Source organism: Miscanthus floridulus, unplaced genomic scaffold (genome assembly GCF_019320115.1).
Source record: "Miscanthus floridulus cultivar M001 unplaced genomic scaffold, ASM1932011v1 fs_525_3_4, whole genome shotgun sequence".
In the NCBI taxonomy this organism is placed as follows: Eukaryota; Viridiplantae; Streptophyta; class Magnoliopsida; order Poales; family Poaceae; genus Miscanthus; species Miscanthus floridulus.
This window is the reverse complement of record NW_027096886.1, coordinates 1,005-15,223: the sequence shown is the minus strand read 5'-3', so window position 1 is coordinate 15,223 and position 14,219 is coordinate 1,005. Positions and strand designations below refer to the sequence as shown.

The 14,219-nt window shown below is 45.1% G+C and overlaps 1 protein-coding gene and 1 pseudogene across 1 annotated transcript; both read left to right on the top strand.

The window, feature by feature from the left end:
* Positions 1-1,588: 1,588 nt before the first annotated feature.
* LOC136532110 (peroxidase 5-like) lies at positions 1,589-2,791 on the top strand. The gene has a single exon (XM_066524722.1). The coding sequence runs from the start codon at positions 1,668-1,670 to the stop codon at positions 2,661-2,663; it is 996 nt and encodes a 331-aa protein (XP_066380819.1). The 5' UTR covers positions 1,589-1,667; the 3' UTR covers positions 2,664-2,791.
* Positions 2,792-9,697: 6,906 nt separating this feature from the next.
* Positions 9,698-10,749, top strand: LOC136532111 (peroxidase 5-like; annotated as a pseudogene).
* Positions 10,750-14,219: the final 3,470 nt, after the last annotated feature.

Here is a 14,219-nt window from a genome sequence, read left to right as displayed (position 1 = left end):
AATGCTCCATGCATGCGTCCAAAAATTCGATGTGATGGACAAAAATCAAAATTTTTTGGAACTAAACGCGCCCTAAAAGTGTTTCCGTGCACCAAAGACAAAGAGAAAAAACAAGAAAATGTCAAAAAGTAGGGTGACTAGGTCCTTTGTAGTAGTACCTCGATCTAATAAGCAAACTGTTAATTTACAGAATATATAATTAAAATTTGCATGGGATTTGATCAAATCATCACGCGTGATCGTAACTCGTAAGTAATGATGGAATTGATTGAACTCGTTAAGCTATGCATACCTAGCTTTCTGCCATTGGAGAATGGTACATGTAGTATACAGCTAGAGCTGACATCTCGACTTTCTTCTATGAGATGAGACAATAATCTCACCAAACCTCTTGACTAAGTGCGAGATACAAGGTAAAGGAAAGGTACATAAATTATAAAGATTTTGTTGACATCGTCCTCCAGGCTCATATATACGTCTCCAATTTGTTTTTGTCCCGGTCATTCCCTGTCGATCGACCTCGTCAATGTTACGTTCATCCCTGAACTTGCACTTTGTCAGAGGATTTTCTAAAGCAAACCTTCACACATCGTTTTCTCTTAACAACTCTGGCTTTTGCATATGATTATGATATGCTCCTGCTACACGGTGCTACCAGGTCTCTGGGTAACATTAGGTGTAGATGGTGATACATATGCTTACTGTTACTGTCGGCTCTCTTACAAGTTCTCCCAGTTACGTTGATTGATCAGCACGATATCGATCCCCTCGTGATATATAGCAACTTAATTTACAATACAAAGTGAAGTTTTCTCCACCATGGATCCGTCCATAGCTCATCGAGATGCGCGAGACAGCGATGTACCAACAAGTCCACTAACGCGGTTTGCATTTGCAATTTGCATTGCATGTGTCATGTGTGTGCAGGGATGAAAGCAGACCTATCCACGGGAACCCGTAAAAAAATGCTTATTTATGGGCTCGCAGACAGGCGCACTTATATTCTTATCCTAAACGTATTATTTGGGATTGTGAATGGAAAAATCCTTTCGAACGAATCGACTATTCATGTGATAAATTTTTTGAGTTAACTTAACTTGATACTTTTATGAGAAATAAAATTGACAAGCTGAAGTTAGAGATTATTCTCTTCTTGCAGGAGATCCAACTAAAAAAAGTGGTGCTAAATTTCTCCCTTCATCCATTTCATATGTGATTGCAGGTGGAACCGAAACAAAAATATTGTTTTCCTTGCTTTTGAGAATTTGATGCGTGTGGCGATTGAAAACACAAGACAAAGATGCATGTTGTTTTGCAGCTGTTGTCAGGAGTAGTTTTAACTATGCTGCATGGAAAGAGGGTCTAGCAGACATTAGGAATGCGAAGATTGGTCTAGCAGACATTAGGGAATGCGAAGATTGGGTCTTATTTGTTGACTGGGTGCACAGACACAATACATCCATGACATGCACACGCCACCCTCCAACTGCCAACTGCACATCATCATGCCATGCAAGCTACCTCCCCTGTATAAATAGAGACCCAGCAGTGGCGCCATTCTTCATCTCCTCATCAGCTTCAATTCTCAGCGATCCCCACCGTCCTCGATCTCAGCTCAAGCGACTAAAGCAAACTTGCAGAGAGATAGGATAGGACTGCAGTTGATCATGGGGTCGACATGGCTGGCAACAGTCTTGGCGGCGCTTGTCGTCGCCTCGGTGGCACACGCGGAGGAACTGGAGGTCGGTTTCTACAAGCACTCGTGTCCACAGGCCGAGGAGATCGTGCGCAACGCCGTACGCCGCGGTATCGCCCGTGAGCCTGGCGTCGGCGCGGGACTCATCCGGATGCACTTCCACGACTGCTTCGTCCGGGGCTGCGACGGCTCCATCCTCATCAACTCCACGCCGGGCAACAAGGCCGAGAAGGACTCCGTGACCAACAACCCCAGCATGCGCGGCTTCGACGTCATCGACGACGCCAAGGCCGTCCTCGAGGCGCACTGCCCGCGCACGGTCTCCTGCGCCGACATCATCGCGTTTGCGGCCCGCGACGGCGCCTACCTTGCCGGCGGCCTTGACTACAAGGTCCCCTCGGGCCGCCGTGACGGCCGCGTGTCCAAAGAGAATGAGGTGCTCAACAACAATGTCCCCACCCCGACTAACGACGTCACCGAGCTCATCGAGAGCTTCAAGCGCAAGGGTCTCAACGCCGACGACATGGTCACCCTCTCCGGCGCGCACACCATCGGCCGCTCCCATTGTTCCTCCTTCACGCAGCGCCTCTACAATTTCAGCGGCCAGCTGGGGCGGACGGACCCGTCCCTCGACCCCGCCTACGCCGAGCACCTCAAGATCCGCTGCCCATGGCCGTCCAGCAACGCCCAGATGGACCCCACGGTGGTGCCGCTCGACCCAGTCACGCCGGCGACCTTTGACAACCAGTACTACAAGAACGTGCTGGCGCACAAGGTCCTGTTCATCTCCGACAACACGCTGCTCGACAACCCATGGACGGCCGGAATTGTCCACTTCAACGCCGCAGTCGAGAAGGCATGGCAGGTCAAGTTCGCCAAGGCCATGGTCAAGATGGGCAATGTCCAGGTGCTCACCGGCGACGAGGGAGAGATCAGGGAGAAGTGCTTCGTCGTCAATCACTACTAGTCAAGTTTAGCTAATTAGCTCGTGTACTAAGTTTTTTGTTTATATGTTCCGCACGTCAATACGTCATAATTATCGAGATTGTTTTCTCTTAAAGTTTGTGAATGTAATCAAACACAAGTTTGTCAAGTAAAATGGTGTAATTTGCACAACATGTAGAAATTAGTAAGGACATTGACTTCCAGGGGCTTCTAGTACAAATGGTGAAACCAATATTCAGGGGACGCATTGGCTACGCTTCTGAGTCCAATTACATTGTCAATATAAGGAAAAGAACCGTATCATATAAGCATGCCGCGAGCTGGAGCCTGGAGCAACTTTTGTGGGACCGCGCTCGTGGTGGACTCCTTGTCTTGGATGTCGACAGAGAACTCTGATATTTTCTCCACCGTGTGGGACTCCTAGGGTTTCATCGAGGGTGGGTGACCCAGTTGCTATCACAGATCAGGACTTTCTGGTGTGTTCAATAATGAGATCTGATACTGAAGAACTGAAGAAGTTTCTAACCATATGGAGAAATGGTATTTGGGGAACCCGTTCAACTTAAGGTTTCTCTTTGGGGAGATGAGAAAAGCTTGGGGACTTCAAGTTCCTATGGAGAACAGACCATTGAATGGGAATCAATTTATGCTGGAGTTCGAGTTTGAATGAATTTTCAATAGGATGGAGATGCATTAATTGTTGTCCATTATGATGGTTTTTAGATACCTCCAGATATCATCATAGAGACCTCCACAAGAGCAGGGCCCGTTCTGAGTTTTTAGGGGCCTGGGGCGAAACCAAAATTTGGGGCCCTTATATATACATGAATGACGAAACTTTTAGCGTGTTCGAGAAAAAAAACACATGAATGATGAAATGTTACTGATAAACACTTAAATACATATGCAAAAGTAATACATAAAAAACAACTCAGATATATTAAGTTACATTAAAAAATTCTTCTGACCAAAGACGAAGCTCCTCTTTGTCGAGGTCCGCCGACCCTGATAAATTTTGCTAAATTCACTAGAAAATTATTGTTTTGTGTTGTTGATAACACTGATGAACCCAGTTTGTAATGTTGAAGACCTCATTCTTCATGACACTAATGACACCATTTAACTTCGCTCGAGATGTTGTATAGTTCTTTTCTCACTACCAGAGGCATATTTTCTTGATGACATGATACCATTAAACTTTAAAGAAACAATTAGTTCAAAAAATTAACATGGATTCAATCCAATCAAATTCAATTCCAAGCACGCCAGCATGGGATTATCCACGGATACCGGATACACACTAATATAAAATCTTATAAAATCAAGGACGTTGGGGGTGGTTTTGGCCTTTTGGGGACTTCGGACATTGGTACCAAGTTCATACGGAGATACGTACGCCTTGTTGGAGTCTAGAGACTTCGGCACGTCGATTCTCTGACTCCGAGTTGGCCGCCCGCCGAGGCGCCGCCATTGGGTTGGGTGATCGCGTCGCGCGGTTGCTGTGTCGTGTAATCGTGTTCGGGGATTTGTCGATTTTGTTCCTAGATAAAGGAGTCGCAACTCATGAGGGTTTCAACAGCGTTGCTCGCATGGACGGGCCTTGAGGAGTCGCAATCATAGTCTCGCAGAATCGACAAATCACGAACGTCAATCACTCTTTCCAGCTGCTAGGCTGCGGTGGGCCTTAACGAACCAACCAAGCCATATACTAATACAACTACATACTGAGTGTATATCTAGGGTGGGGCCCATAGGATTGAGGGCCTTGGGCGGCCACCCCGCTTGCCCGCCCTCAGGGCCAGCCGTGCACAAGAGCACGGGGAGCAAAGAGGAGGCAAGAATAGAGTTTCACGAATTAACTCATACTTCAGCTCAAGTGAGGATTCCTTTTTTGGTTCATCCACAAGAACTAGATGGAAAGTAAGCCTTACTTTTAGATAGCCTAGACCGAGAAAAATATATAAGATGAGGCAATGTTGATGGCAAGGCATACATGAGGGGAATAGAGAAGGGGGAAGTGGAAGAATGCTTTTGTGGCGTCAACTACGACATCCATGAAAGAGTTGCACAACCAAGGGAAATACCTGCCTTGTAGAGTCACAAATATTTTTTGCACTTGAGTCCTTGCGAGCCACCTATGCTTGGTCGTCCCAACTCTTATTGACCCAAGTCAAACTGGCTTTGTTCATGGCAAGAACATTGCTAAAAATTATGTATATGCAGCTGAGCTTCTAAACTGCCCCCAGAAGTGTCGCGGCCCCATTGTTGTTCTCAAGCTTGATTTCAATAAAGCTTTCAACCCTATGTCATGTGAAAGCCTAGATACAATCCTCCGTGTGAGTGGCTTTGATGATCTTTGGTGCAGCTAGATTGCCAACATCCTCACCTCTTGCCAAATGGCCATACTCTTGAACAGCACCCCTTTGTTGCGTTGGTCTCCATTAGGGGGACCTATATTGTCCCCCTACCCCTTTATTGTGGCCGCAAACTTTCCATAGTTCCTCATCCCATGTTTGTCTTCATCAGGGGAAGTTCTCCACCCACTCGACCCATCCCTCCTCTTTCTAGTTCTTCAATATGCTAATGAGATGCTTATTATTATAAAAAAGGAGATAATCAGTCTATCTGGTCTCTGAGAAGCACCATGGATTCTTTCTCACGCGCAACCAGCCTCACCATCAACTACAATGAGTCGACCTTCATCCCAATGCATCAATGCAGGGAAGGCCTTGGCCTCTATAATGCCAACCACCTTTGGGATGCTCGATCTCTTCCTTTCCCCAACTTCACCTTGGCCTACCACTCTCCCCACACAAACTTAAAGTTTCAAACTACCAACCAATGATCTCCTCCTTCAACAGCCACCCTTCAGGCTAGAAGTCTTGCCTCCTTTCCTATGGGGGATGGATTGTCCTTGTCAATGTTATGCTAGGAAAGCCTCATGATACACCATATGCTTGCCATGATGCTCCCCAAAATTGTTTAGGACATAATTGACAGTAGGCGTTGCACTTTCCACTTGATGGGGGACGAAAAATATCATGGCTCCCAATGCCTCATAGCATGGGACAGGGCTTGTCTCTCAAAAGATGTCAGAGGGATGGGGATCTGCTCATTGGAGGATCAAAATCATTGTATTATATTTTGCTAAAATTCATCCACAAGCTACTTGGGCCTAACTCTTCCCATTTGGAAACTTGGCTCCTTTGTTAGTGCAACCTTGCTTTTGGGTTCATGGACAATGATTCCCCTGTTGCTCGGATTATCAATGATAAGTGCCCTCGATACTGATAGCTCACAACAATCCATGTTGAGTATGGATTGTCCACCTCTTTCCGTTTGGATAATTGGTTTGCATGTGACCCCTTGACCACCAAATACCAGCTCTATTTTCACACTACATCAGACTGAATCTTTGCATTAATGAGATCATGGCCAAAGAGTTCCATATCCCCCTTAGGCTATCATTATCTAACACCACCGCCTATGAACTTTGCATTCTTAGGAGAGCTCTTGAGACGTTCTCTCTCAAGGAGCTCCCTAATACTAGATTCTTCAACACCCATAATGACCCCTCCTTATCTACCTGAGGTGCCTAAGATCTTCTCCACGCTGAAGAGGTTTGTCATTCTAGAGATGAGGGATCTATGGAGGTGCAAGCTTCCTAGTAAGCAAGTTTTTTGGCTGACTCATCTACAACGATAGGCTCAACTCCTGGGTGAATATCTACTATAAAAATATTCGTCATCTGTGAGATTCCTACTGCCAAAACTATGCATGCACCCTAGAGACCAGTGATCACATCTTTGTGTCATGCCTTCTAGCCTCCCGGGTGTGGAGATACCCATGGTTGATTGGTTCTTGCCTACACCTTACATCATGTGTTTGCATGGATATGTTGCTTGTGGTTCTCTAGAGGATCTAGATCGCTAAGAATGAGCAGGTCCACAACAACAAGTTGGAATGCCTCCAGGGTATGATGAGGGCTATAATCAGGGACATGGGCTATAGGGCTTGTCAATATGAATAGTTGAGGCCCTTGGTCCAACAATGGAGGTGTTTCTTTCAAGAATGATGTAACAATCTATAATTTTATTTCACCACTATTCTGTACTTACTATCACCCCCTTCCGCTAGTATGCTAGTTGGGTATGCCGTAAAACTTGCGCTTTGTGCTCCCTACCCCCCAATTGATAAAAAAGAGTTCAAGAGCAGCTAGTGATCAAGATGGAAGTTGATGAGGACATCACTCCTTTAGATGCACCCATAGCCCCACCAACTGCTATGCAAGGACCAATGACTAGAGCTCGAATGCGGCAATTAAATGTAGAGGTGAGCTCGTTCTTAAGCGATCCTTTTCAGGTCTATGACAATAGATTGTTGCCTAATGATGTTTTAATTCTTATGAACATTGGAGAGGGTTATGAAGTAATTGGAGAAAGGCATGGAGGTGAAGAAGACCAGCATGGGCGTCCAAGCCAAGAGGGAGATCCAACACAAGTCGAGTTCGAGTCCAGTTTGGCCTCTAGGAGCAGCCCGTACTAAAATGGACGCCTAGGATGCATACAGACTCCGGGTTTGATGTTCTACCCATACACCAAATTAAAGCTGAGAAGATAACCTAACCAATGGCACCGGTCTCAAATGAAAATTCCATAGAAGTCATCGAGAATTGTCAAAGCAAGTCTACATCCAGAATCTATCAAGGTACTTCGACACTGTCTTATGGTCTGCTAGATCACGTATCGTCATAGAGACCATTAGGGGGCTCGTCCAGAGGGTACTCATGCCCCCCATAGACTTTATGTTGAGACGTTGCCGCTCATGTTAGGTTTTGGGTTTTTCTTAGATCAACCTGTCTTTGAATAGTCACATTGGTCTGTGAGACCCCAACTTCGAGTTCTTAATCATTTGAGTTGTGTTCTTTGTAGTTCTTGATTATGTTCTTCGATTCACAGGCAGGGATTAGCCTTCTTGGCGAGGTCAACTGGATTATGACATGATTAATAACCAGAGGAAACGTGATGCTAAGATTGCACAATTTGAGTCTTTTAATTTGTAGCCAGTTAAGTGTGTTGCATGTCCACCAATCAATAGTTACCTCCATCTAACGGAAGATCGGAACCTCCGTTCCCATCAGAAGTGGATACAAGCCAGGTACAACACGACATAAAGGGCAATAGAGGAGAAATGTCACCAGCACAAAAGAGCAAGCTATAGAAATGAGAGGGAACAATGAACATTTTAGTTTAGAATTGCCGAGAAGGATGGGGAACTACAGGATAGTTTATGATCCGAATGCTTTATTGTGTCGTTATAAGGCTGCCTCCAACGGGAGACCCTTTGCGGAACCCAAACCCAAAATGGGTCTCCAACACAATACCTATAGCCTCCAATATAGTACCTATATGGAAGACCCATTTTGGGTGCCGGGAGAGGCATAATCTAAATCTGAGTTTTCTCTCTCTTGGAGACCCATTTGCAGAAAGGGTTGTCTTTTGGGTCTTGTTGTTGGAGAAGACCAAAAATAGGTATTGAACTCTTTGCCTATAGCGCTACACAAAGGATGACTGAGTCTTGTATTTTGGGTCGCGGTTGTTGAAGACAATCTAACCCCAAGCTTGTATTTCAAATAATATTTAAACAAAATCCAAGGAGAAGAAGGTTACACTAAAATGGCTAGAACATAAATTCAGCAACATTTTGCTTGGGAATGGATTCAAGAGTCTTGTATGTGGGTTTGACTAACATGAATTAATTAATAACATAACCAATTGAAAACTACAAGCACGCCCTAAGTTAAATACCTGGCTGTCTATTTTATAATTATATAAATAACATCATATCCCACAAAACTCATGGATGCATGCCCATGTTTGATTTGGCTTCATAGCCTTTTTTCTACAATTGTTATTAGTATATGCAGCATGCAGTACTGAATTACGGCGTCAATTTTGTAAAGAAAAAACCCTACTGCGTCAACACAACGCAAGAATGAAATATCTATTCCTGTCCTCCCCATTTTTAATAACTCTGAAGGATTCAAGCATGTCATGTATTCCAAAGATTTGCAACTTCGTCACCCAAAATTCACCGGACTGCTTTCCTGATCTGACTTAGGACTTGCTACAAAAACTGATGGTTTACCTGGACAGGTTTATTGTTTGGAAACTGTCTGAAGTTGTGTTTGGTTTCTTTCTTCTCAGCGTTGTTTCCGAGGAGATGCAGTGTGGATGGTATATATCCTGTTCCTGATCTATAGAACAGTCAAAATGCCCCCTAGCATGTTGCGTCTCATCCATTTCTTCATGTTTGTAGTGGTTAGGCCGTTAGGGACAAGCTAATATAACCTGTTGCATCATCAACCTTTAGTGCAAAAGCATTTTGGCATGGATTCACATTAAAAAACATTAATACTTTTGATCATTCTGCAGGCTTCAACATAATACATATGGATTCACATTCAACCGTTAGCGTCTGTTTTGACTTGGTGCTGTGAGGTGTGAGCTACAAAAGGTAAACGATCTAAATCGACAGAATTTTTGAAATTGTGATGAGACACGGCTTTGATTTGTCCCGGTCATGCGGTAGCAGTATCGACCATGTCAATGAAACTTTAACTGTATATGTCTAGAATAATTCTCTTATCAAGCAAGTAACCTTCAGACTGACATTGTTTTCTATCTCTAAACAACTATCTGCTTTGCTTATCATTTGCTGCTACAACAAAATCTGGGCAACATAATAGGTAGATGGTGAGTTGGTGACATGTATGATGTACTACAAAGTCCACTAACATGGTTCTTGTAGCAGTTGTTACTTGTTAGGTTACATTTGGCGATCCAGGGATTGGGTCTTGCTTATTGGTTGACTCGGTTCACAAACACGGTATTCCATCCATATGCACACGCCATGCATCCCTTGTACTGTATAAATAGAGATCAAGCAGCTGCGCCGCTCTTCATCTCTTCATCACCATCTCGAATTCTCGATCGATCTCCAAAGCTAAAGAAGCTAATAGCAAGCTCAGAGTGAGAGTAGCATCTGATCGACCAATATATAACCCATATTGTTCACCGTCGCCATGAGGTCGACGTGGTTGGCATTTGCCTTGGCGGCGCTCGTCGTCGTCTCCTCATCGGCGGCACACGCACATGCCTCGCCGGCGGAACTGGAGGTTGGATTCTACAAGCAGTCGTGCCCACAGGCCGAGGAGATCGTGCGCAATGCCGTCCGCCGTGGTATCGCCCGTGAACCTGGCGTCGGAGCTGGACTCATCCGGATGCACTTCCACGACTGCTTCGTCCGGGGCTGCGACGCCTCCATCCTCATCAACTCCACGCCGGGCAACAAGGCCGAGAAGGACTCCGTCGCCAACAACCCCAGCATGCGCGGCTTCGACGTCGTCGACGACGCCAAGGCCGTCCTCGAGGCGCACTGCCCGCGCACCGTGTCCTGCGCCGACATCATCGCGTTCGCGGCCCGCGACGGCGCCTACCTCGCCGGTGGCCTCGACTACAAGGTCCCCTCGGGCCGCCGTGACGGCCGCGTGTCCAAACTCCAAAGAGGATGAGGTGCTCAACAACAATGTCCCCTCCCCGACTGACGACGTCGCCGAGCTCATCGAGAGCTTCAAGCGCAAGGGCCTCAACGCCGACGACATGGTCACGCTCTCCGGCGCGCACACCATCGGCCGCTCCCACTGCTCTTCCTTCACCCAGCGCCTCTACAACTTCAGCGGCCAGCTGGGGCGGACGGACCCGTCCATCGACCCTGCCTACGCTGAGCACCTCAAGCAGCGGTGCCCGTGGCCGTCCAGCAACGGCCAGATGGACCCCACGGTGGTGCCGCTCGACCCAGTCTCGCCGGCGACCTTCGACAACCAGTACTACAATAACGTGCTGGCGCACAAGGTCCTATTCATCTCCGACAACACGCTGCTCGACAACCCCTGGACGGCCGGGATAGTCCACTTCAACGCCGCAGTCGAGAAGGCATGGCAGGTCAAGTTCGCCAAGGCCATGGTCAAGATGGGCAAGGTCCAGGTGCTCACCGGTGACGAGGGAGAGATCAGGGAGAAGTGCTTCGTCGTCAACCCACACTACTAGTCAAGTTTAGCTAATTAGCTCGTGTACTATGTTTGTTTATACGTTTCCACACGTCGATACGTCATAATTTTGAAATTGTTTTCTCTTCAAGTCTGTGAATGAAATCAAACACAAGTTTGTCAAGTAAAATGGTGTAATTTGCACAACATGAAGAAATTTAGTGATGACATCCTCTTATAGAAATATAGAAGCTCTTTCCCCCCCACAATCAGTAGTGTGTCTGTACGAAACCGAGAGTTTTAGGAGATTCTAGCATCTGATTTCAGCTCAAGTTTGATCTAATTTTGTACTAACAAAAAAGAGTGTTACTGAGAATTGCAACACCTTTGATTTTTTTTTTTTTTTTGTTATACTAGTGTTTCTTGAAAACTACACAAAAAGTGATTATAAACCCAATATAAATAAAGTAACTGTAATTACGAAAATCAATAATAACCTAGTAGATGTGGCTGTGTCGTCATAAGCCGATTGGGATGGCGGTAGTATGATGTCGGTGCTTGGAGCAATCAAAGAAATGTTGCAGGTGTTAAGGGATGGCTTAAACAACTTCTGTGGGACCGTGCTTGTGGCAGACTCCATGTCTTGGATGCTGGCAAGGATTCCTGATCTTTTTTCCACCACATGGGACTCCTAGGGTTTCATCAGGGTGGGCGACCCAGTTTCTATATCAGATAGGGACTTTTTGGTGAGTTTTGTAAAACGTCAGATACCTATGGTACAAAGGCCCTAGGCGATTGGATTACTTGCGTATGCCCCTTCCCTACTAGTGTTTTTAATGGTTGTGGGGACGAATCTAGTCAGTATTGCTTCACATTACAAAGTTCTCTTCCACCGACTTTTCTTTGGGCCATCGCTAGTTCGGTCTCCACGTTCTTGAGTTTTCTGTTCCGCTCTGGAGTGATCTGGGATCTCTGATGAGAAGATTGCCCACCGAAAGCCAAGGGGCCGAACTCAAAGTGCAGGACTAATTGGTAGGCATGGAGTGGAAAGGAATATTTGGTGACATGAGTTGAGGGTTTGGGGATCACGGAGGAGAAGAAACTAGGCGATAAGGTTGAGGACTATGACAGCTGGAGGAGGAGTTGGGCATCTAGAGGGTACTTTGGCAAAATGAGTTGGTTTGCCAGGCACAAGTCCCAGATGTGTTGAAGGATGTGTCAAAGGATATGGTGATAGTGTTAGCCAAGAAATAGCCGGCATTGGAGGAGGAGGAGGATGAGGAGGAGTTTGGTTCCTTTTTCTATCGAAGATAAAGAACTGAAGAAGTTTATGGCACTAGGAAATACTACTCGTGGGACCCGTTCAACTTAAGGGTTCTTTGTGGGAGATGAGTAAAGCTTAGGGACTTCAAGTACCAATGGAGAGCAAACCATTGAATGATAATGGGTTTGTGCTAGAGTTTGAGTCTGAATTAATTTTCAATAGGATGGAGATGCATTCATTAATGGTTGATTATGGTGGTTTTCAGAGACCTTCACAGATCATCATCGGACCTCCATAGGAGCATGGGGAGAGCAAGGAGGAAATAAGGATAGAGTTTCTCAAATTAACTCATACTTTAGCTCAAGTGAGGATTCCTTTTTGGTTCATCCACAATGCTAGAGGCCACGCTGAGAAAAATAGAGGAGAGGAGGCAGTGTTGAGCGCAAGGTGTATGCGAGGGAAATGGAGAAGGGGAGCATAGAAGAAGAATTAATTTTGTGGCATCAACTGCGGCGTGCATAAAAGAGGTGCACAACAAAGGGAAATACCTAGCCCTTGTAGATTCAGAAAAATTTTGCACTAGAGTTGGCTAATAGCGGTCAAGATGGAAGTGGATAAGAGCGAGCTACAGCAAGACATAAAGGGCGATAGAGCAGAGATATCACCCGCACAAAAGAGCAAGTTACAGAAAGGAAGTCCTTGTAGCCTAACAGGGTGCTTATGACAATCTCCATCAGGAGTAATGAATGTTTTAGTTTGGAACTGCTGAGAAGGATGGGGAACTCCAGGATAGTACATGACCTTGTTGCTTTAGTGTGCGTCGTCATAACCCTAGGCTTGTATTTCAAACAATATTTAAATAAAATCCAAGGATAAGAAGGTTACACTAAGATGGTGAAGGAATTGTGGCACCTAAGAGGAGGGTTAATTAGGCAACTTAAAAACTAATTAGGCAACTAAAACCTACTAACAAAACCAACGCAAGATCTATATAGCATTGTGGATGAACCCTCAGTGACATTCTCAGCTAGATTCGCTACTGCTAGGAATAGAGCCTCAACTCACTAGAAACTTTGGCACACTTTATCATCATTGAATTAACCAAACGAAGGGGTATATATAGCCCCGAATGTCCAATGTAGCCATTGGCTTCGGATTGCATATAGAAACGAGCATTAGAGAACTCTGGTGATCCCAACGGAGAGCTCCGATGCCTGCCACATAGACTAGATGTTGGACTAGCCATTGTCAACCATTGGATGGCCTAAACTCCGATGCACCACTGGAGATTTTAGGTGACGGTTAAAATAGTACTGCATAGCGCAGCCTCTAGATCATACCTTTACTCCAATGCTCTATCACCAGAGGGTTCCAGTGCCCTTTGCTCTTATCCACCGTGCCTCCAACTGCCTCTGGACCTAAACTCCGGTGATGAGCACTCCAATGCCCACCGAAAGTTAAGGTGAGGTCTTCTTCCTCAACACTCTGTACTGTGGAGCATCTAAGCTCCGGTACTCCTCACCGATAATCTTGGACTTCTTATTTGTCTTTTAGGATCTTCAAAACAGCTCCTTTGACCTTGCTTGAGGTGTTGATCACTTGATCTTTATGTTGCCTTGTCTAAGTCCATGTTTGCAGCTTGTATACTAGCACATAACATTACTCTCAATGACCATGTTGTCACTCACTCACCAAAATCACTTAACGGCCCTAGGTAGGTGCCATTTTCGTCACAAATGGCGAAACAAAAATTCAGCAATATTTAGCTTGGAAATAGATTCAAGAGTCTTGTATGTGGGTTTGCTTAGCATGAATTAATTAATAACAACATAACCAATTAGAAACTACATGCACGCCCTAAATTAAATATCTAGTGTATTTTTTAATTATGTTATAAAATCATATCCTACAAAACTCATCAATGCATGTCCATGTTTGATTTTGTTTCATAGTTTTTTTTCTACAATTGCTAACTAATGCAGCATGCAGTACCAAATTACCGTGTCAATTTTGTCAAGATAAAACTACTGCATCAACACAACAGAAGAATGAAATTTCCTTTCGTTTCCTCCTCATTTTTGATAACTTCGGACGATCCAAAAATTGTCATGTATCCAAAACTTTGCAACTTGTTCACCCCAAAATTCACCTGCAGTGCTTTCCCTATCTGACTTACGATAGGGTGGTAACTACTAACAAAAACTGATGGTTTATCCTGGGACAGGTTATGATTGTTTTGAAATTGGTCTGAAGTTTGGTTCTTTCTT